General features: G+C 33.1%; 1 protein-coding gene across 4 annotated transcripts in view; it reads right to left on the reverse strand.

Annotated features, from left to right (window-relative positions):
* Positions 1-25,587, reverse strand: part of SCAPER (S-phase cyclin A associated protein in the ER) — a 258,514-nt gene that overhangs the window by 198,380 nt on the left and 34,547 nt on the right. For 2 of the 4 annotated variants that reach the window (XM_031440766.2, XM_031440771.2), the window contains exons 8-16: positions 24,144-24,304; positions 16,749-17,011; positions 13,557-13,793; positions 8,622-8,792; positions 7,840-7,915; positions 7,535-7,652; positions 7,148-7,259; positions 4,202-4,342; positions 1,758-1,913 (exon numbers count right to left, since the gene is read on the reverse strand). In XM_031440766.2, coding sequence (XP_031296626.1) covers positions 1,758-1,913; positions 4,202-4,342; positions 7,148-7,259; positions 7,535-7,652; positions 7,840-7,915; positions 8,622-8,792; positions 13,557-13,793; positions 16,749-17,011; positions 24,144-24,304 — 1,435 coding nt within the window. The remainder of the gene's footprint in view (positions 1-1,757; positions 1,914-4,201; positions 4,343-7,147; positions 7,260-7,534; positions 7,653-7,839; positions 7,916-8,621; positions 8,793-13,556; positions 13,794-16,748; positions 17,012-24,143; positions 24,305-25,587) is intronic. The other 2 variants (XM_031440769.2, XM_031440770.2) reach the window with 2 other exon arrangements.

The raw sequence follows: 25,587 nt of genomic DNA on the forward strand, positions 1-25,587 counted from the left end.
TACACTTTCACATCGTGTCGCATTATTTGCCATAAAGGCAAAGATCATGCCTTAGTTATCTCTGAATTATTAGTATCTAATGGTTGCTCAAAAGTAACACAAAATATTCAAAACATAATTATTTGTATAAAATGGTCCCACTGCAGAAACAGAAACAATAAAGCTGAAGGGATTGTTCAAGTAAAAAATTCAAATATTCTACTTCATTTACTCATTTAAAAGTATTAGTTAATGGGTAAGTAACTTTTAAATGATGTAAGTGAAATTTTCTGCTGCTCCTTCAAGAGGAAAAGCTGAAGTGTCTCTAATAGTAGCATTCTACATTTTCAAACCTAAGTTAGCTTGGCACTCATTAAAATAACACTCTGAACTCAAATCAAACAGAGACTGGGAGTTCAAAATTTGCAGGTACTGACAGGCATATGCAGAATAGATAAACAAGATTATACTGTACAGCACAGGGAAATATACACAAGATCTTGTGGTAACTCACAGCGAAAAAAAATGTGACAATGAATACATGTACATGTATAACTGAAAAATTGTGCTCTACACTGGAATTTGGCACAACATTGTAAAACGACTATAACTCAAAAAAAAAGTTAAAATAAAATAAAGACGGGTGAATATGGGGCAGTCAGCTAGTGCAAACAAACAGCAGACAGTAACCAACAAACTTAAAAAATGTATTGATATTTTAATCTCCTAAAATTACCAGTGACATGAAGAAGCATGAAATATGAATAACATCCCTAATTGTTAATAAAACAACAAGGCTCTCCATGGTCAGGTCCCAAACTCTAACGCAGTGCTCGCTCATATCTGCCTCTGCAGACAATGCCTACTTCTCACCATCTGCATGTCTCATTTTTCAAAACTTAGTTGAGTCATCATCTCCTCGAGGAAGCTTTTCCTGACTTTCTCATGTCTTTGCCACTCTTAATTTGAGTAAGGTGTTCTCTGTGCTTCCAAAAATAACTTTACTGTTACACTTATCCTAATACGTTAAGACTTGTTTACATACATGTCTCTCCACTGAGAACAAGGATATGTATCTTTTTCATGTCCTTGAGCAAAGCACAGAATATGGATTACAGTAGTAACTCAATAAATAATCATAGAATGAGTAAACAAATAAATATTAGTCATAATAAATAATGTCTGCATTTATATTTGAATACTACAAAATTTGTTCTCTCCAATAAAAATGTCAGGTCCAAGAGAGTCTTATCTTAGGGGCAGGGCATATCTAAAATAGTTTCTTCCGAGGAAGACCTAAAATAGTTTAAAAACATTCATGTGTTAACCTTTTTTCCCATCCTGAAAACAGTAGCTAACTCAGGGTAAGCTACAGAGGGTAAACTACCTGATGACACTGCTCCCTGCCATAAGCATAAAGTTTGCCCAGTTCTTTAAGGTTATATACACTAGTTCAAACACAATCCATTTTTAATGGAAGAAAGGAACTTATTCTTGCTCAACTCAATTAGAAAAGACTAGATAATAACCTGTCAAGAGCAATTTAGACCTTCATCTGTTTGATACTAGAGATTCAAACTGACGAAAACCCTGATAACCTTATGTGAATTAACACACAGTCCTGGCAATCAGACTTGATGTTTCAAAACTGTGCTATACTAAACCACGCACCCTTGGGAACAGAGACTAGCTTTTACTCCTTTTTGTATCCTGAACACCTAGCTCAGAGCCTAGGATATGGCAGGTGCTCAATAAATGCTTTCTGAATAAAGTTCTACCTGAACAGCTTCATCACGTGCTTGCTTCTCTTCCTGTCTTCGTTGACGCTCTTCCTGTAACTCATTAAGCCTCTGCTCATATTCCTTCAACTTTGATAAAACATCATGGCGTTTGTTCTGGGCTTCAAGGGTATTTATAAAGGCAATTTCATTTACCTTCAATAAAAAAACAAAGTGTGTTTCAAATCAGTTTAATTCTAAGGTACATCACAAAAATAAGAAACTTAACAATCTTTATATAATAATATAAATCAGTGATAAGGCACAGAACAAACCCTGAATGACTTACAGTCATTTTTTTCAATATTTATCTCCAAAATGGATAATAATCCAGTGTATATAACAAATACACAGGCCTTCATAAGAACTGACTTAGACTAAATAAAGGTCTGCCATTGAAATATTTTTAAGTCGAGACAAATTAAAAATTTTATAGAAATCACTTTATTATGTTCTACTTAATATCATTGTAATTTGCAATTATACAAATTATATTAAGATTTAAATAGGCATCTACAATATTTTAATGAGTTTGGGACGACAAACCTAAGTAAACAACAAATCATTTTTCTTCAACATACACTGAATGAGTGACAATTGGGTACAAGGGACTGAACTATACCTGCATCCTAAAGCTCACGTTCATTGATTCTAACAGCCACGTTTTGCTAGAGAGTACAGCTTTTACGAGTAAAGGATACCTAATTATAAAAAGCTAGAACATATCAGTTGGGGTCAGATTTCTTTCTTGAAAGCCAGAAGGAGGGCATGCTACAGTGAAAAAGGTAGAATGAAACAGGGAAGTAAACACTGGAGCTGACTCTCTCTGACATAAGCATAGACTCTAGGAATCCAACCTGGATGAAATAAAATCTATCACTAGATATGCTAGAAATCTCAAACAAGAAAGTCTGAATACAGTTCTAACAAAGACTTCCCAATCTCCATGCCATGTAGCCAATTTTACAAGTAAATTAATAATTGTTTTTCAAACTGTACTGAAAGTATAAGGCAAACATACGTGCTCCAGGAAAATTAATCATACTATGTCAAGGTTCACATGTTAAGCATAATCAAAATTAAAGAAAAGGGAATGGAACCTAATTCTCAAGACAAAATAAATAAAATAAAATAAAACTCAGAGGGAAAAATGTGCAACAGTAGGGTAAAAAAAAAAATCCAATCTGTGATATTGGTCAAACGTACGAAGTTTCAGTTATGCAAGATGAGTATGTTTAGGAGGTAACAGTTAACCACACCATATTGCATACTTGAAATTTGCTAAGAATATAGATCTTAAATCTTCTCACCACAGACACAGACAAACGCAGTAAAGGAGACACGTATTTTAATTAGCTGGATTGCAGTGATCACCCACAATGTATATGTTTATCAAAGCATCATTATACACCTTAATATATACAGTTTTGATATGTCAACAATATCTCAAAAAAACTGGAAATAAACAGAAAGACAGATGAATAGGATTATTTCCTGGAAATTAACTAGAAGGAAAAATAACAGCATACAATTTCCTAAGCAAACTTTTTAATGAAAAAAAGTTAACAAGAGCCTGAATTCAAATTACAACCAACACCACAGAAATATAATACAGTCTAATATGGAATGGTTAGAACTACATGTGCAAACATGTTAAGTGTTGGTGAGAATGTGGCTAACTAGAACTCTCATCCACTGCTGGTAAAAAACTGTTTCTTTAAAAGTTAAACCTCTTGTAAGACTCTGCTAATCCACTCTTGGGTATTTACCTGAGAAAATGAAAGCACACATCTGCACAAAGACTTGTACATGAATTCACACAGCAGCTATACCTATAACAGCCAAAAACTGGAATGAAAACCAGTGTCCATCAACAAGTGACTGGATTAACAAATGTGGTTATTCCTACACAATGGTGACCTTGTCAGCAATGGAAAGGAAACGATATACACAACAGCATGGATAAAATTCAAAGTAACCGTGCTGAGTGAAAGACGCCAGAGAAAAGAGTACATACTCTGTGATTCCATTCATGTAAAATTCTAAAAAATGCCAACATGTATAGTGATAAAAAGCAGATCCACAGTTGCATGGTAACAGAGTTAGAGGAAGTAATGAATTACAAAGATGCGTGAAGAAACTTTTGAGGGTGATGGAATTGTTTATTATTTTCATTGTACCAATGGCTTCAGGAATATTTATGTCAAAACTCATCAAACTGATGCTTTACATACGTGCTATTTATTGTCTGTGAATTATATTTCAATAAAGCTGTAAAAAATATACATCTCACAGGATAATTTTAAGAATAAGATACTGCATTTAAGTTTTAAATGAGCCTGTAAAAATGCTCTGTTATTTGGCACAGAATAAACATCAGCTTATGTACCAACTGAAAAGGTACTGGGGTAACTAATTCAATGTTCAAAGCATCCAAGATATACCTTAGCTTCTTCCTCTTGTGCTTTTTTAACAATTGCTTGTAACTGCACCTCTCGTTTAAATTCAGCATGAAGTAATTTCTCTTCCATCATTCTACGTCGTTGATCTAGTAACTCTTCTTTCCACTTCCGGACATCTTTCTCCTATACGCAATGAATTAGCATGTCATTAATTTCAGAATACACAGTGACTTAACACAAGTACAAACAGATAAGCAGCTTAGGAATTAGAAAGTCTAGAACCTGGAAAGACCTAAAGGATCATGACTAATGATTAGCAACACATACTATGAAGCCAGACTGACTGAGTTCATCATCTACCCTGGTCACTTGCCAGATATGTAAACTAGACAACTTTTTTGGCCCCTGCCTGTTTCCTTATCTATAGAGGATAACAGTAGCACCTAACCCATGGGTTTTCAAGATTGAGTCAATATATGTAAAACTCTTAGAAGAGTACATTACAAATTGTTCAACAGAAATATCTTCTGTTATTATCATACTGCACTATGAGCAACTTAAAATGAAGACAGTGTACATTCCTTACCCTTATAAAATTTAATGTCTCTATAATCCAAATTCAAGACAAATAATTTTATCCTAGAGGTTGGAAAATAGTGACAAATCTGAAAAATCACAATTATTTGCATAAGAAACATTCTCTGAAGTAACAAAGAGTTTTGCCTATAAGAAGAATAAAGATAATTATGATAGTTGCATTTAACTCCTTAAAACAATATCAAACAGAAGTAAAGACCTGTCCTGTGCTCCGGGAAATTAGAACCAGCCCCAGTAAAACTATAGAAAATCAATGTTGGCTCAACATGACTTGGAAAAAAACCTAATATTTCAGTTTAATTTTAGCTACATAATAAATAGCGTGTTTAACCATCTAAAAAAGTATGATGCAGAAACAGCACTGGATTAGAAGCTAAAACAGGTCCTTAAAACCCTAGCCATGTGAATTACTGGTCATGTGACACTGAAAACAGCCCTTAGCCCCTCCTAGATTCAGTTTTCACATCTACAAAAAGGGATTCAGTATTTGTTCAACTTTGTGTCCCTCACAGAGTTACTGTGGTGATCAGATGAGACCACATATGCAGAACAGGGTTGAAACAATAACTCATTTTAAATGGAAGGTGGAATTTTTCATTAATTAAAGGGATACCTACACTGATGAAGAAATTAAACCAGAGAACCTCTAATGCCTTGTACAATTTCAAGAATTCATTATTTTGTTTCCATGAATACCTGGAAATTGTATTATATAGTGAGAAAATAAACTATATAGTTTTATTTGTATTAAAAATACACTAAGAAGGGAAATTCTAATTGTGTTAGAACATTTTTTCAAAGCTGAAAATGAAATAATATATTAACTCTTGTAGAACTCCATGACTTGGAGACTGGTTTTCATATTTGATCCATTCAATCTAAATGATTAAAATAAAAACAATGATAAATTCTGGAGATTCAGATAAAAAGAAAAATTACAGATTTTCTTCCTTTCCCAGTCTACTTTTCTACTTTACTAAAGAGAACATTAGGCTACCTCATTTTTATAAACATTCAAATTATTTGGTCCAATTATCTCTTCCAATTTTAAAACACACATTAAGGAATGCAAATATTTTTAACTTATGCACATGAGTCCTCCTTTCTAGCATGGGAAGGTAACAAAGGAATTCACCTATACTACACTGTCACGTATCTTGTCATGCTGTGTTGTTTGTTGTACAAAGACTCCCAGATGGCTCCAAATGACCCCAGTCACCTGGTATTCAGACCCTGGTGTATTTCCCATGTTGTGTCAGGATTGTGACCAATATAATCAGCAAAAGTGTTGGTCTATCACTTCTGAGATTAGGTTATAAAAGACATTGTAGCTTCCACTTTGCCAGCTCACTTGTTCATTCTCTCTCTCTCTCTTAGAATACTTTCTGTGGGAAAGCCAGCAGCCATGACGTGAGGACACTGGGCTGTGGAAAGACCCATATGGCAAGAAACAGAGGTCCATAACCAACTGCTAAAGAGGACCCAAGGCCTGCCAATAATCACATGAGTGAGTTTGCATATGGATTTCTTAGCTCCAAATGACTGCTGCCCCAGCCAACAGCTTGACTGCAACCTCAGGAAAGACTTCGAGCAAAACTCACCAAGCAAGCCACTCTTGGTTTCCATGCCTATAGTAATTGTGAGCTAAGAAATGTGTGTTGTTTTAAGCTGCTAAGTTTTGGGGTCCTTTGATACATAGCACACATAACTAACACAATACTTACCTATGTCTGCCATGTGTCCCTAACAAGAATGACCATATACTGAGCAAAAGCCACGCTAGCACTATACTACTGCTTTACATGCTTGCCACATTTATCATCACGACAGGCTAATAATTATGATTGTCATTTTATAGCTAAACAAATTAAAATGCAATACTGTTAGGTACCTTGCCCAGGGCATCACGTCTCATTACGTGGTAACACCAGAATTTCACCTGATTGGTCATCTCCAGAGCCCATGTTCTTTCCACTACACCATGCTAACCAGAAGTTACACTGCTCTAAATACTCCAAGAATCTCTTCTAAAAATCTAATTAGTGTCCCACTTACTCAAACTTGATAATCTCAAGCTCAAAACTGTCCTACCAATTCATTGTACACTTTGCACAGGACTCTCCAATGAAACCCTCAATGAAAACGGCAAAAGACAAAGTGAAGCTTCAACTCATGCCAATTCCATAAAACATCACTTGCTAACTTTTTTAGGAATGATACATTTTCTTTCTTTTAACTAGTAACCTTTTGTAATTTAATAGAAATGCTTTTGTTTCCAACAAAATGTATTTTTATAATTCTTTTAGCTTCTCTCAAACCAGAAGAAAAAGTCAGGTTGAAAAAGCCCATCAATTTAAGCCTATCATAATTTCCTGAAAATTAAAAACTCACCCTCTCTAACAATTTCTGAAGCTTCAGTGTTTTCTCTTCCCGTAACTTTTCCCTTAGCTGCTGTGCTTTCATTTGTTTTTCTTCATGTTTCTTCTTAGATTCTGCAATTGTTCTATTAATACAGACAAATACAAGACAAGAGACATGAATGTTTACATGACAAAGCCAAAAATATTTTTTTTAGTCTTCAAAGTTCTTAAAATAAATACAAAAAATATACAAAACTAATTTTAACCTAACATTTCAGGAAACACCATCACTTTTCAATGGAACTGGAACTGTCCTGAATAATGTGCCTTAAAATATTATGTACAACTCTATTTAATAGTCACGAGTGACTGGTTTCCCTCCTGTGAAATATTTCAAATTAATTTTCAAACGCCAGACCTTTTACGAGATGGTGAGGAAAGTTTCTCATGCATGTGAATTCCATGCCCTGGAGGTCTAGCAGGTTCCTCCTCTACAATATCCCCCCAGGATGTATTTTGGCGCCAAGATTCACGAGCTGCTCAGAAAAAAGAAAACCACTGTTACTGTTTAACCACATAATTCTATAAAGCCAACATCTGAGAACAGACTTTTAAAAGGCACCCCCCCTATTTATTTTACACAGAAACCCCATGTACTAAGATAACCTATTTGATACCCCTCTACCTGTACACACAACACACAGAAACACACACACATAATACCTTCATAGTCTGCAAGGACATCATTCCAGTCCATAGACATACCACAGAAAGATACACTCCCACTGCCCATGCTGGCCTAAAATGTAATAAAGGAAAATTGAAAAACAAATATTTGAACACTATTATAACCTTATAAAGTGAACTATATATGAAATTTCCTTACCTACTGCTCCTGCATTTCATTTAGCAAACAGTCCAAAACCAGAAAAAAGCTACATACCTCCTACAGTCACAATAATCACCAAGTTAAAAATACCACAGCCTATGCATTTTAAGAGGAAGACTAACCTATCTGCTATTAACAGCAGAGGCAAAGCAAATAAATTTAAAAGAAAAGCACTGGCCTTATACTACTACTACATAAGCTCTGACATACTCGGAAGACACATCAGAAAAGTTCAAGAGTATTTGTTGGGCATTAAAATTAAACAGAAAAACATTTGAAACATTTGATTACTTTTATTATTTAAGAAATCCCTCTCATCAACACATATCCTGAGCACTTAGTGACAGCAAGGCAATGTGTCATTTGCTTTTTGTCAGTAGAATAGAAAAAGATACCTTAGATTCTGCTTCAATCTCTACAATGACAATCTGAGAAATACTGAGTATTTACTTACTTTGAGATTCAATTTCTTGATTTGTAAAATGAGAAAACAACTTCCAGCTTATCAACTGCATTATATACAAAAAGACGTAGTAATGGTAAAGTGGTTAAAAAAGACTTGCTACTGTTTATTGTGTAAGTCTCAAATAGAAAATAAAAAATTCTAAAAGCTCACAGAAAAATCACTGTCGTTGTCAGTTTCAATGTTAATATCATTGTTTTCTTCAGCCTCAATTTCTCTGGTTAACTGTTCCTCTTCAGCAATAGCACTAGCAATGGCTTCTTCATTGGCCTTTTCAAGACGATCTGCTAGCTCTTCTTTTTTAGCAAGAACTTCTGCCATAGACTATGAAGTTAAAAACAAACAAAAAGAAGAATTATCAGTTGACTGGGAAGTTAAGTAATCATTTCTTTCTTTATGTCCTAATCACATACTCAACAGTACACATAAAATAGCATTGATCTCGATAATTATAAAACTTGGGATTCAACTGTGTGACTTCGAAATTTCTTAAAAGAGCCTATTTTGTAGTCCATAAAATGGTACAATAATCTGTGACTTACCTTCTTTACCAGACTGCTGTGTATGAGAAACTGTGAAGTTATATAAATAATAGGTATTGTTATTAATGACAAAGTGTGAAATTTCATTTGAGCACCAAAATTCAAAAGTCATAATTATCTCAAAAAAAAACAAAAAACAAAAGAAAAACACTAATCTTTAAAGGGAACATTAAAAAAATTTATGCTGTAATGGTGATGATACTTGCTGAACGTATATCCCTAACTTAAAATTATGTGTTAGAAGTATGCAATATAAATAAAATGCATCAGAGTCATTAATTAATAAATCCCTATGATAAGCTAAATATATACACTATAAACTCTAAAGCAAACACTGAAATAACAAAACAAAGATTTATGGCTACAAAGTCAACAAAGGAGATAAAATAAATTATAAAGTATAATTAATCAAAAAGATGGAAGAAAAGGAGGAAAAAGTGATGAAAAACAGATGAATCTAAGAGAAAACAAACAGATGGTACATTTAAAGGAAACATATCAATAATAACTTTACATGAAAATAGTCTAAACAACTCAATTAATAGAGATTGTCAAATTGGATAAAAAGCAAGACCTCAAACCACCTGCTGCCCATAAGAAACCTAATTTAAATGAGAATATAAACAGATTACAAGTAAAAGAGCTACCATACTAACACTAATCAAAAGCAAGCTTAAGTATTAATATCAGACACAGTAGATTTCAAACCAAAATATCACGAGGGATAAAGAAGGTCATTTCAAAATGGTAAGAGTTAATTCATCAAGACAAAATCCTAAATATTTATGAACTTATTAACAGAGCTTTAAAATACAGCAGGCAAAACTAATAGAATTGCAAAAGAAAATAAACTCACTAGGAATGTGAAATGGTGCAGCCACTTTGGAAAACAGTCTGATAATTTCTCAAAAAGGAAAGTTAACCTAATGTGAAAATGGGTATATGTGTGTATATGTGGACTGGGACATTGTGTTGTACACCAGAAACTGACACACTGTAACTGACTGTACTTCAGTTTAAAAAAAAAAAGGAAAGTTACCAACAATTCCACTCCCAGATGTATACCCAGGAGAAATGAAATCGTATGTCCACACAAAAACTTGCATACAAATATTTAAAACAGCATTATTCATGATAGCCAAACAGTAGGGAAAACCTTAATGTCCATCAACTGATGAATGGATAAAATGTGTATTCCGCATTTTCCAAACAATGGAATAGTACTTGGGTGAAAAAAGGAATGAAATACTAATACAAACTAAAACACAAATGAATCTTGAAAACACTACACTAAGTGAAAGAAGCCAGTCACAAAGACCACAGATTATATTTCACTTCTATGAATAGTCCAGAACAGGTAAATCTATAGACACAGCAGGCAGATGTGGGGCTGTGCAGGGATGGGAGAGTGGGGTGAAAGGGAGTGACTGTTAATGGGGACAGGATTTCTTTTTGTATTACTGCAAGTGCTCAGAAATTAATTATGGTAATGGCTGCACAACTCTGTGAATATACTAAAAACACTGAATTATACAACTTAAATTCATACATTATATGTTTTGTAAACTGTATCTCAGTAAAGTTACTTAAAAAAAAATAGTTCCACAGGTACATGCAGAGATTTCAATACCCCTCCCTCAACTGAGAACAAGTACGGAAAACTGGCATAGGAGACCTGAACAGTATCGACAAAACGAACCGAGGTATGTTCCCAAGAGAAGTGAAAACATATGTTCAAAACAAAGGCAAATGTTCACTGTGCCTTTATTCATAACAGAGAAACTGGAAACAATTCAGACATCTGAATGGACCACATCGTGTTACATGCATACAATAGAATACTCCTAAAGACAATAAAAAGGAGGAACCATTAATACACACAACAACATGGATGAATCTCAAAGTAATTATGCTGAGTGAAAGAAGCCAAACAAAGATTACATTATTCCATTTACAGAAAGTTCTGAAAATGCCAATTAATACCCAGTGACAGCAGAACAGCAATAACCTGAGAAAGAGACACAGGGAAGAGCAGAAAGGAGGGATGACAAAGGGGAATGCGAAAACTTTTGGAGGCAATTGATACTCATTATCTTGATAGTAGTGATGATTTCATAGATATAAACACATGTCAAAATTCATCAATTTTTGTATATCTTAGAACTGTGTAGTTTATTGAAAATCAATAACAACTCAATAAAGGCATTAAAAATGCAAATGCTTGAGCTTCAGCTTTTTAGTAAATTGATCTGGGGTGGAGCCCAGGCAGAGGTATCTTTTTGAAAGCTTCCCCTCCCCCACTTTATCCCCCATCTCCAAACTCTGTCCCCTCAAAACACTCAAGATTATCCCTAAGGAATAGGATGGGGTTCAGACAGTTTAGATGACAGACCATTTCTTTGCATCATAAGCTTTTTCTATGTAAACTCTATAATATTATAGAAACTAACTGTTGTTAAGGTGCCACACAAATGTCACAACTAACAATTAAAATCAAAATACTAAAGCTGAATATATTTGACTTTGCAGAAAGTAAGTTTTCACATGAGCCTATTTCCTTCTCAATTTTATCTTCCCCAGAGAACATTTCTATTTCGTCCTCTAAAGACCTGAAAAGATTTTAACATAGTAACAGGGCTTATGATGAAATAATGATTCAATTATCCATATACACTTTCATATTTTCATACTGTGAAATTCAAATAAATATCTGCATGCATCATTATTTTTTTAAATTTCTAAATTTTCATTAAAATTTGGGATTTTAGTGAATCTAAAAAACAGATCCATGGTAGCTAGGATTTCTATCAGCACATTTTCACAATGTTGCCAAAAGTGGACCATAAACATAAAGGTTCTCACAGTCATTTTTGGCTTAGGTTTCTGTTAAATAAGAGAACTACAGATTTTTTTTTTAACTAGCTATGTGACAATACTATATTGAGAAAAAAAAAAAGAAAACAGTGTCCTATCAGTGCAGCAATTTTCTATAACCATCCACTTAGAACCTCAACAATGAGGTGATAATCTAGAGCAACTGATAGAAGCATCTCTGTCAGGAAAACAAAAAAAAAGTTTAAAAGATCTTGGTTCAGTTAAAATTCCTCTAAGACCTCTAAGAATACACTAATATTCATATTTAAAGCAGAACTTATTTTCTCAAGTATGTAAATTTCACTCTCAAAATAACCAAGGGTTTTGAATATTCTACCACAAGCCTATTTTACATATGTGATCAAAATTAAAATGAGAAACAGACTTTAATATAATTATTTTATGCTTAAGTATAGGATCTTTTTCCTCCTCTGAAATTTGATTCTCACAGAATCCATCTGTAAAATAAATACTTTAATGATATCTAGCCATGAAAACAAAAAGATAAATATGACCAATTTCTACCATACATTAAACCCACTACTTACATGACCATAATTATGTTTAACCTTTAAAAATATTCACACTAAAAGACCTAAGTTAAAGCACAAACTGCCCTTTATTCTTTTTTAAAGGAATACAAATATTTGTTTTCGTATTACAATAACCCTTATTTTCCCCTTAAACAATCTCTATCAAGTTCATCTATATCTAATAGTATTCTTTCTGTAAGATGTACGATTGGCCTAATACCATCTGCTGATACCATCTTTCAGCATGACAAAGCATTAAGTTTAAAAAGAAATTATAGCAGGGAGGATATAGCTCAAGTGGTAGAGCACATGCTTAGCATGCATAAGGTCCTGGGTTCAATCCCCAGTACCTCCTCTAAAAATAAGTAAATAAATAGACGTAATTACCTCCCCCTACAAAAAAATAAAAATAGAAATAAGTTAAAAAATAAAATAAAAAGAAACTATAGTATATGATGGCCATTTAAAAACTAAAATTTCAATTACTTTTCTCAACAACTTTTTATACATGCCTATTCCTTTTGAAAGCTACTTTTTAAACAAAGCCAGCATGACCTATTCTGGATTATCTTCAGGCCAAGTGTCTTAATACAAAAATGGGAAATACAAATACATGGGCAGAAATAAGTAGTCATGCAAAACCATAAACCTATAAATAATCTCAAGTCAATGCATTTTTAAAGATTCTGCAATAGAGATGGTAAATAAATTTCATCTTAAAGACTAATTCCAAGGAAATGATAGTAACAGTCTAAATTACACTGTAAAGAGAATTTTTAAAAACTAAGTCCATTAGGCACCATTTCCTATCTATCAGAGTGGCAGACGTTGCATAGAAGACATTATTGTTACCGTGTCTTAATGCTCGACTGAAGAACATTTGATCAAATCATAGACAAACTAAATGATTCTGAGCAAGTTATTTAATCCCAGACTCATTTCCTTCCTCTACAAAACAAGAAGAATCTTAACTATATTAAAAGGTTGCTACAAGAATAAAATGTTAAAATGAAATAACATATATAAAATGTTTTATAAAAATTGCTTTGTAAAGTAAAAAAGAGACAATACAACTTTGTATTACTGAGGTTTATGCTTCTTTAATATATTTATTCAGAATTCTAATAAGTTGTTCTTACCAAGTTAGCAGCACTCACATTTGAAATATCTGAAGGGTCCATTTCACTTTCTATTCTTGCTTTCTCTGCTGAAAATTTGTCTTCAGTTGCTTGCAAAGGAGGTGTATCGGTTTGCTGAGTAACTAAAACACACTCTGTATCAATGTGAACAGCAGGTATTTCAGAAGTTTGCACAGAATTGTCTTGTGAGAAAGTACTGCCAGAGTTCTTGACATCATCCACTGTACTCACTGTGAACTAACAAAATACATTATGAAATGAATGAGAGATAACAAAAAATACTCACGAACTATTCCACTCTAGAAAAGCTGATTCTGCTTAATCTATCAACTGTGAAGCAGCAGTTGACTGGCTGACATACAATTCCCTCATCTTTTTCGCATGTTTCAAGTGTAAAAAAATAAACCATTAAGCAGCTACAAATTTTACTTGCATATCTACTATGTACAGGACACTGTCTGAAGTGCTTTAAGAAATTAAGCAATATATTTTGTAATTATGTTTTATTTTAGTAGGCTGATTCTTGATGAGTACTCTATGCCTCACAAAAGGAATCTAATCAAAAGTTTAATACTTTGTCCAATATTCTAATAACTAAAGGTATTTACATGGTTTTAGTGAAGACTGTCTAATATTAAATGAAAGCACTTTTCACCAAAATACATACTTCAATTGCATTTTACTCAAAAACATTAAACTTGCTCTCTCTAGATAATAGTAACAAAAACTCAAAGTATCTTTCATGAAGACCCACATGGCCCATAATACCAATTCTCAGATCTAAAAGAGAAATACACCATTAAAAAGTACAGTATATCTCAGCATGCAGTCTCATTATGCAATTCATACTCTAGACTTCAACAGCCATCCTGTTCCCCTTTAGGAATATTTAACACATAACAGAAATGTGAAAACCATCTAAAACAAATACAATATTTGCTTAGCCCAAATACATATCCATTTTCTAAAAACTTTCCAGTTTGGTGACTAAGAACAAGTCCTTATTTTCACCTTCTAACAAAGTACAGAAAGAACGATGCTGTTTTCCCTATTATACTCAGAGTAATGAACTCCAAGTAGAAGAACTAAAATCTAAAATTGTGACTTTAAAACTCATTCACATCACTACTTAAATAAACATTAGATAAACACTGCAGTGTTCATAAAACCTCCAGTTTGATTAATTATTTATATAAATATTAAACTTGACCAAGCCTTATTCTACTATTGGTTAGAACTTTAAAGTATCCCAAAGTGTTGATTTTAGCATAAGCATTATTTAAATTGCATCACAATGTTTATATTGCTATCAACATTATCCATACATCAGTCACCATGGTTTATAATCTTCTTGGCAATATTTACATTAGCATTACTGATCTTTACAATATAGTCAACCCTGTTTACTAAAAAATCATTATCAATTTAAATAACAAAATCAAAGTTAAACTATAATGTTGAAAAATATATAAATATGCTAATTCCACTTTCAGAATGACAGTGGAGAAAACAGTTATTACCATTAGCTTGGTTACCATCAGCAGTGTAATTTTACACTGGAACAATTTCACAATAATTACTCAAAAGTTCTATGTATGGATTATTTCTAAAATCTCAAAATGACATGTTTATTCATTACACAAAGCCAGCATAATTTTTATGTCAAATTTTATAGTTAAAATACATGTTAGCAAAAATGCTAGAGGTTGGTTAAGTAATATAAAAAGTGATTTCTATATCAAATTTACCTACATTTAAATTTTTCTTAAAGTTTCATCTAACAACTATGTACTGATTACTTCTTATGTGCCTAGGACTCTGCTCCATATTATGGGAAATTTAAAGTAACATAAAAGATATTGTCCACAAGGAACTTTCAATATCACGTGGGCATAAAACATATAGACATTAAAGAATTATATCTTTATACGTATGTGCATGTATTATGTTTATATCTAAATATCCTATAGGTAAAAACATCAGTAGCAATGTAAGATTAAGAGTCATTAATATCATTAAGGAAAAAAAAACACGGAAGCTTAGTACAGTTTCCAATAAAAATAAATATCCTGTAAGTATAAGAGGAGAAAATTTTTAACAGCAAATACTATTCTAGACTGAGAAATATTTTAACTATTTTACAACTTTTTCACTTAGTCCCTGGACTATATCAAAGAATATACCTTCTATTTCATTAGCCATTTTATATAAAATTATACTAATTGAACATAAGTCTTTCTATAAAGAAATATCTTTTTAAAATGCATTCCTTAACCAAATAAGTAAAATAAACTTCAAGTGGACTAAGAGAAGAAGTACTGGGAATATTAACATCAAAGAATCATTTTCAATATCAGGAAATTACTCTATACTCAAACTGCAGGAAGTAAAAGTAGAGCAACTGAAAAATGATTCTTACTTTCATCACCATTTTAAATAACACTTCAAATGAAGCAGGAGGACACCACTTTAACCAAATAATCAAAGCTAACAACAAGCGGCAAAATGATATGATACACCTTTAGATGTGAGGCTAAGGACAATCACTTTATTTCTTTCAAAATGCATAAGCTAAACTGAAGAATGAATAAAGGACATTGTACAAAAAACCCTGAAATGTATTCTTCAAAAATATTGATGTCATAAAAGACAAAGACAGGCTCTGGTGAAACTGCCTCTGTTGAAAGACATTAAAGAGACAAAGTCAAACACAAAGTGTGATTCTAGACTGGATCTTGGATCATGGGAAAAAAAATCTATGGAGAAATTATTGGGACAACTGGAAAATTTTGAATATTAACTATAGATTAGTTAACAAACTATATAAATGTTAAATTCTCCAGATTTTATAATTATAATGTGATTATACAGAAGACTTTCTTTGTTCTTTGGAGATACATGCTATAGCATTTAAAGGTGAATGGGTATGATGTTTGCGTGTTACTCCCAAATGTTTAACATACCGTGTGTGTGACGTGTAAATAGAGAGGAAAGAAAAACACGTGGCAAAATGTTAATCTGTGAATCCAGGTAAAGGGCATCAGAGAGCTCATTATTCCATTCTTGCAACTTTTCTAGAGATCTGAAATTTTTCACTATAGTAAGTTTAAAATGAAGTAGAAAAATTAAGACATTCCAGTATACATATATTCCTTATAAAAAAGCAGTAAAAGGATTTTCAGAATGTACTACCTGGGTTCTTTCAGCAAGAGGATGATCACAAGAGTGTACTGAGTCTTTGGGCCGAGATTCCATAGTACTAGAAGGTCCATCTCCAACAAAGTCACTTTTCTGTATGTTTCCATCGGGTAAAAGACGTATATTCTCTTTATCACTGTCATCCTTTGATCTTAATGCTTCTGTGGCTAATGAAACTTTTGGCATCACTGCTGTTGATCGTGAACGGACAGGCCTTCCTCTCTGAACAGTTTCCCATCCTTCAGCATCTTTCCGTTCTATGCAATTGAGGGAAGAAAAGAAATCAAAATTTCTTTAGATGATAAAAATTTTCAAAAACCTGTAAAATAAAAATATTTTCCAATCTAATTCCCATTAAATGCAACTAAGACACAGACATGACACTAACTACTATGCAAGGTGTATTGTGCATGCATGCATGTGTGTGCATTCTCTAATCCCTAAACCACACTGTAAGGCAGGTACAATTATTCTGCTCTTACAAGTGAGAAAACTGAGATTCACACTAACACTGACCTGAGGCCGCACAGTCATAAAGTAATGATATTTACATAGTGTACAGTATGTGCTAACACTGCTGTAGGTGCTTTACATACAACTCTTTTAATCTTCACAATAACACTGTTAAGATCAGTACTATCATTCTCATTTTATGAATGAGGAAACTGAGACAAAGAGAGGTTAAATGATTTACCCAAGGTCACACATCTAGCAAAGGTTAAGCCAAGATGCAAGTCCAGAAAAACTGGTTTGATGTCCATGGCCCAATGGATACATAAAAACTGCCTCCCCCCAATTCTAGAATCCATACATAGACTTGCTCCAAAATCCAAGTTCTCCCCTTCATCTCAGTATTAATAACACAACTTGATTTGGAAAAAAAAAAACAACTTTAATGATCATAAGACTATAGAATGTTAACTGAAGAAACCCTAGAGGATCTAGTCCAATGTTCCACTAAACAGAAAAGAAAATGAGGGCCTATGTCCAAAACCACAGAGTCAAAAGCCTAAAATAAATCAGAATCTTTCAAAATGTCACAGCCTGAGGTATATATGTATAGAATAATGTATATAGCCACAATTTAAAAAATCCTGTAGGCTAAATGCAGACTGTCAAAATTAATATGAAGACTTCTAGTTCTGGCCAAGATGGAGCAGCCTCACCTTCATCCTTAGGTCCTCCTTCTTACAGCTGGATTTGGGTTTCCCTTCCTTTCTAATAGGTGTAATTGAGGCTAGAAATTTTCCTCAAAGCATAGCTTTACCTTAATCCTACAAAATCTTAAATGTTCATTTTCATTCACATCATATTTTCTAATTTTCATTGTGATTTCTTCCCTGACTCATGGATTATTCAGAAATATATTCCAAAATTCCAAAAATTTGAGAATTGTATGGCTATCTTTTTGTAATTAATTTCTAATTTCATTCCACTGTGTTCATGCAGACAGAATGAGTTCAGTCATCTGAAAGTTGCTGAAACTTGTTTAATGGCTCAACATGTGTCAATTTTGGTAAACATTCCTTGTGTGCTTGAATACGTATTTGGACTTACAGTTATAGCCATGACAAAATAACCTGTATCAAAATTAATCTTATTCTTGCCAAACACAACCAGAAGAACTAGACAAAATATATAAATGAATTCTTTAAAGGCATTGGAAAGCAACCAATATAGGCAATATCTGAGGCACTACAATTTCTGAGAAAAGAGACAACAACATGAGTTCCACATTCACCCTAGAATTTTCCCTGAAGACCTGTGGAATTCACAGTGCAGGGGAAGTGAGTCCTAGCAGAAATCAGCAGTCCTGTCTAGCTGAGACAGATGCTAGAGTTCAATGAGTCTAAAGCAACTGGGACTTCAGGGGAAAGGAGGGGAATCGCAGGAAAGTAAGCCAAAAAAATCTGCATTCAATCTTCCCTTAAAAAAATCTGACAACTGCTACGCTTTGCACATAGAGGGCAAGACTCCAAGACACCAAGCAGAAAACAGCAGCTGGGATGTTAATGAGCTAAGCAGATATTGTAGCAACTGTACAGTGCTGAGGAAACAAAAGCTGGAATTCAAGAATGTAGTGGCCTTGGCAAACACCCCACATTTTCAGTTGAGACCCCAAAAGGAGTAAGTAGAAACTAAGACACATCGACTTTAATAAAACCTCAAACCAAACCTTGACAGGATTAAGGTGATCTGCTCGTTCTCTGTCTTATTGCCAGGAAAAAAAAAATTTAGAAGGAGCCTCTATAACTTTTAATGTACAATGTTAACATTCAATTAAATATTATGAGGCATGCTAATAAAAAAGAGTCAAATAACTGAAAAGCCCCCAAAAATGTTTTTTAAAGCAGTTCAGACATTTTACTTTTCAGACACAGAATTTTTAAATAGTTACTATTAAAATATTCAAGAAAATATGGATCAGACATAAAGAACAGAGAATCAGTGGACTAGAAAACATACCTGTAAAGTTTCCAGATTGAAAAATCAAAAAAAAAAAAAAGGAAAAGAAAAAGTACTATTTGTAGATGTATCAATTATGTCAAGTTCATTAAAAACATTATTTAGATATTTTATATCTTTATTGATCTTTATCTACATGTATTATCAGTTGAGACAATTGTTAAAATCTCCCAGTATAAATACAAATTTTTCAAATTTTCCTTGCAGTTCTGTCAAGTTTTGCTTTATATATGTTTTAAAAATATGCCATGTACATATAAATTTAGAATTATCTCTCTGTTGAAATGACATTTTAATAACTAAAAAAAGTATCTCTTTAAAATGCTTTTTGTCTAGTTTGTCTATTTTGTCTGGTATTAGAGCAATACTAGCATTAATTTGAATATGATATGCATACAATATCTTGCCCTGTCATTCTCTTTTGACTTTTCTATATCTTCATATAGAAGGTGTATCTCTTATAAGCAGAATGTAGTTGGGCTTTATTTTTAATGTAGTTTTATAATCTTTTTTTTAAATTTAATATTTAGACCATTTACATTTAATGTAGGGATTGATATATTTGCATTTACTGCTATCATATTATAATTTGTTTTTGATTTGTCTTATCTGTTTTGTGTATCTTTTTTTCTCTTTTTGTGTCTTCTTTTGTATCAATCAAAAAGATTATCAGTTGAACATTCTTTTACTCTTCTTTGTGGTTTTCTTGAGTTTATAACATACATCCTTGACTTACAATGTCTAATACAAATGAGTACTTCTTTAACTTCCCAAACAATGCCAGAACCTAGAAAATATAAGCTCTATTTATTCTTCTCTTCTCTTTTGATTTACTGTCATAAATTTTCATCACACACATATCTTGAGCTCAACAAGACATAATGTTTCACACAGTCAATACACATTTCGTGTTATCCACATGTTTACTCCCCTGGTGTTCCTCATTCTTCCATGCATTTCCAGGTTTCTATCTAGGATCATTCTCCTGCTATCTGAAAACTTCTCAGTGATGCTTCTTTTAGTGGAGGTCTGCTATTTACAAATTCTCTCCATTTTATTTGTCTAGAATTGCCTTTATTTTACCTTCATTTTTTAAGAGTATTTTTGCTGGATATAGAATACTATCTTGTCAGTTATTTTCTTTCAGCACCTTAAAGACCTCATTCCACCATCTGGATTCCATCAGCTATCAGTTTACTCATGCTCCTTTGAAAAGTCTTTTTTTTTTTTTAAGACTTCTGTAAAGATTACAAACTTGGTAAAGATTTTTTTCTTTGACTTTTAGTATTTGTATTATATTGTATCTAGATGAGATTTATTTTGTATTTTTCCTGCTTGGACTTACTTGAATGTGAAAATTGATGTCTTCTGACAGTCTGGGGAAATCCTCAATGATTATCTCTTCAAATGTTGTTTTTGCACCATTCATTGCATCCCTTCACAGATTCCATTCATAGCTATGCCTCTTATGATCTTCTCTGTATTCTCTTTTCTCTCCATGATTTAGCCTCAGTATTTTCTACTAAGAATTAATTCAATCCCAACTCTCTTAAATTTTAAATCTCTTAATACATAGAAACACATCAGACATTTTAAGAATTTCATTTATCTTCCCAGATTCCTTTCTTCCAGAGCACTGTGACCATAAAAAAAAAAAAAAAAAATCTGGAATGGCTGCTCTCTAGACGTGTACACAGCTATCATCCTGGGATCACCACCACAGAATTACTACCTCTGCCTCTTCTCTGTGCTGGTTCCCTCTAGTAGGGATAGTGTCCATGGTGTCAAAAAATTTCTGAGAACTTGCATGCTTGAAAATATCTTTACTCTCACTTCTAGTGGATAATTTGGCTGGACATAGAATTTTAGCTTAGAAATTATCTTCCTCCACAATTTGAAAACATTGCTCAATTTTCTTGTGGCTTCTAGTGATAGTTCTGGAAAAGTCATTCTGATTCTTGGTCATTTGTATATAAACTAATCCTTTAATTTTTAGAGCCTCGCATCATCTGTAGTTTTCATGAATTTCCCAACATGTTTTGATGTCACTCTATCTTCATCTACCATGGTGGGCATTTAATGGGCCCTTTTGGTTAAAAACTTATTGTCTTCCTGTTAAACAAAATTTCCTTTAATTATCTGTTTCATGACTTCTTTCTTTCCTTTATTTTTGTATAACACATGTTGTTCAAATATCAGACATTCCCATTATCTATTTTTATATAACAAGCCTAAAGCTTAGTATCTTATATTATTAGCCATGTTATTTATTTCCACACAATTCTTTGAGTCAGGAATCTGAAGAGTGCTCATTTGGGGGGGGAAGAGGGAATAGGGGGAGGCTTATCTCATCTCCACATGGTGTCAGCTAGGCTGGTTCAACTGAGGTCAGAGAGTTCATGATAGCTTCACTACATGCCTGGAGCCTTGATACTAGTTACTGGCTGAAACAGCTAGGTTCTCCTTCTCCTGGCCTCTTTCTCTTCATGTGATCTGTGAATATTCAGTAGCCTATCTTGGGCTTCTTTACACGTCAGCTGGCTTCCAACAAGGAGAAAATGAAACCTCTTATTGGCTAGGGTGGGAATTTGCCAAATATCACTCTAGATACATTCTACTGACCATATCAAGTCACAGGAACAACCAAAGACTCAAGAGGAGAGAAAGCAGATTTCACCATTTGCTAGTGGGAGAGGCATGCGTGCATGGGGATGAGAGAAATTGTGGGCACCCATGTTCATACAAAATCTACTACAGTCCACAATCTAGCTTCAGATTGCCAAAGCCTTCCAAGGCTACTAGGCATTCATCCAACTACAGAATCAGTCTCAAAGACCAATATCTCATGGTCTACATCAGATCTGGATGTGCTCCTTAGATATGGGTTCTCTTGATCTGGAAATCTGGCAGTTCAGGGGGAGAAAAGGGCTTGAAGTGGAAGATAGGATGAGGCAGCTCAACATTATCTTTATCAATAGTCTTTCACTTAATCTCTGTTTTCAACACAATACACTCCCACCTTGCAATGTGTTTGGTATCCCTCTAGTCAAATAGCATCTTATGTACCTTCTCTAGAGAATAAATGTCCAATATTCTGCTAGGGTGAGAGATACAGGTATTCTCATCCTACTATTCAGAGTTATAGAGAATTGGGGAGGATTCAAAATCCGTATATATTCCTATATGTATAATCCCTACCTTTACCCTCACTTTCAGAGATACCTGCACCCACTGATTTCTTAACCTTTTGGAAGTTATGCAGAGCAAACTGGATTGCTTGACAGTTCTGCCCACTCTGAGTTGAGGACTCAGCTAGCTCATTCAAATGTCACCACTGGCCTTTCTACCTTCCAACTTCCAAAAACTTGTTCACATCATCTCTTCTCCTGTCTCTTTTTCCTTAAGTCTTATTTCTAAATTCTTTCATTATCATTTGAGCTGAGTTTGGAGAAAAAGGAAAGTAAATGCATGTGCTCAATCTGTCATCTTTAACAAAAATCAATTTTAAAGCATATCATTAGAAACTTGAGGACTATAGCTACTATAAGCATAAATTACTTAAGCTATACACCGTAAGTCACTGCACATAACAGTGCATCAAAATCCAAAAAGTGAAAACCAAAGTGGTCAAAAATAAAATTACCTGATATATTAAAAAGATATTTTTAAGCCTAGTCATAATCAGATCTATCATTTTACCTCAGCCAAATGGGTCACACTCAGAAATAATCTGAGAGTACTGCTTTAAACAAAACCATGATATGTGCTAATACCATGATTCTATTCAGTTTTTTAGCAGTTTTGATTTTTTTTATCACATTTCTCTCAGACTCTTTCAAGATACAGAAACTAAACTTGAAGATTGTGCATTTTCCTACTTTTATCGAAGAGAGAGGACTCATGCCTATACTCAGTTTTCTACCACACAGTCTGTGCAGAGAAAGTAAGGGCAATATATCCCATAAAAGTAAGGAATTATTTGAAATAAGACAATACAAGTTACTGAGACCAAAATGGAAAAACAGCACAACAATATCCACAATGCAAAGGGGGCAATGTCTTTGTTATATCCAATAAAACATTTCTTTCCTATTTTTTCTCTTCTAATTTATAATTTTTTATTGAAGTATAGTCAGTTTCCCATGTGTCAATTTCTGGTGTACATCATAATGTTTTAGTATAATATATGCATATACACATATAATACTTTTCATATTCTTTTTCATTATAGGTTACTACAAAACATTTCTTTCTGAACCAAAAAGCTCCAAAGGGATCTTTCATTGACGAGAAAAGAAAGCAGTATTTTTAAGTTGTTCCTTAACTCATAACACAAATTCATTATTACTTACTATCACCCTAAAATCCTGGCCTCTAGAAATATATAAAAAAAATCCACTCTGGATTTATGAAGGAAATTCTTATGGAATAAATTCCAGGTGGGTCCTCAGAATAAAAGCTCTCCTATTTATTTGTTCCCCTTAATTATTCTGATGGTATAGAAAATAGATATGTGAGCAAAGATGAACACAGAATATTATTTTAGTACCAAAATAACATTCAAATATTAGTGAAATGAAGTACTGACATGATATTTAAAAGTGTATACTACCTAAAGGATGAACTTCTTTATTTTTTTCTACTTTAAGTCAAAAGACTAAGAAAAGATCTTATACATGAACTGACAAAAGATATTCTCCTTAAAGTTTACACAGAGCAAATGTGAGACTAGAAATAATCTTTATAAGCTTTCATAGAGTTTTGAGGATTATTTTATAATTTTAACAAAGGTAAATTGATATCATATAAATAATACAAAAAGATAAATATATAATGCTATTAGCACCAATTTCAAATAAAATAAATATCTTCATGTAAATCCACCTGTCTACTACATAAAAAGGTTGATTCAAAGTCACTTGCCATTTTTGCGGGAAGGTGTCTGCACTGCCATTGGTGGGCAAGAATGGGCAGGTGCTACATCTGAAGAAGCAGTAGAGCCTGTATGATGAGCCTTTACCTTGTCAGCCCAACTGACACCTGTGGGAGCCAGACGTGGAGCAGCCACCGTGCCAGGTGAGCCCCTATGGAGAAAATTATTGCATTTAATAAATCAAATAAAAGTTAAATATTTAAATTTTAAATGAGTTATGTGTGTGTATGTGTATCCACATATACAAAATAACATACTACCATAGCAATTTAAGGCAAATATATTTATAAATTTATCTTGGTCTAATGCTTCATAAATTTGATATCGTGTATTATATAGGAACAAGTATAATATAAAAGCTCTCATCAATTTGGTTTAAAAGAAAATTTCACTTAAATGGGGACTCTTAAAAATATGCATATGTACCTTAAACTTTTTATTTTCATTTAAAACTTGCATCTTTTAGTAATATAAATGTGCATTAATTTGCCATTCTATCAATATAGGCCCTATTAAAACAGGCTTTTTTTGTGTCTGTAATTCTTACATGAGCCACAAGTATGATGCCTCATTGACAATGGCCAATTTTGGTTTCTTCAAAATGGAGTGAGAATTTAGTGACACCTATTAAGTAATCTAAGTGCACAGTCCTCAATGTTAATAATATTTTCCCCAATCTTTCACAGTTGTCCTATCCACTCCTCAGTTGACAGCAAAACTTTTAACAGTTAACTTGATTAAAGCTTTCCAAACACTTATCTTAGTTTTCACAGAAACAATGACCCTTTTTATACTCATATTTCACTGGTTTACTTAATATTTAAATTATGAGTTAAAATATTGAAAACAACTTAAATAAACAAGTTTGGTAACTAACTGCATAGTTTAAATAAGCATTTAATTCAACCAGGAAGAACAGAAGTGAGTATATATTCTAAAGACAGCCTATAAGCCACCATTTTTCAGTATCTTAAACATGTTTTACAATGATAATAAAGAGTGTCAATTAATCCAGTGATATGATTAGATGGAGATCAGTATGAGAACTTTTAGTATGCATGCATTGAAGATTTTCAGTGTTAAAATAAACCACGTACTATACAATACTCTGAACCACAGACCAATGGAATGCATTATAAGGGAATTTCCCTTACAATGATACTGGAATATACCAACATTTGGTTTTGCTTGCTTATCTATCTTTCCCCCACTTCACAAAAATCCAATTATTACAAGGTTCCAAAGTCCATCACTCTTCACCTAAGGCAATGCTATCTAATAATCTCATTTGAAAGCAAAGAATTGGTTCTACTGAGTAACACTTAATGAGCTCTTACTAAGGGCCAGGTACAATGCTAAGTGCTTGAGATATAGAAGATACAACAAACATCTTACCTTAAAGAAAGTCATGGTGTAAGTACAAAAAAAAAAATT

This window comes from Camelus dromedarius, chromosome 29 (genome assembly GCF_036321535.1).
Source record: "Camelus dromedarius isolate mCamDro1 chromosome 29, mCamDro1.pat, whole genome shotgun sequence".
Taxonomy (NCBI): Eukaryota; Metazoa; Chordata; class Mammalia; order Artiodactyla; family Camelidae; genus Camelus; species Camelus dromedarius.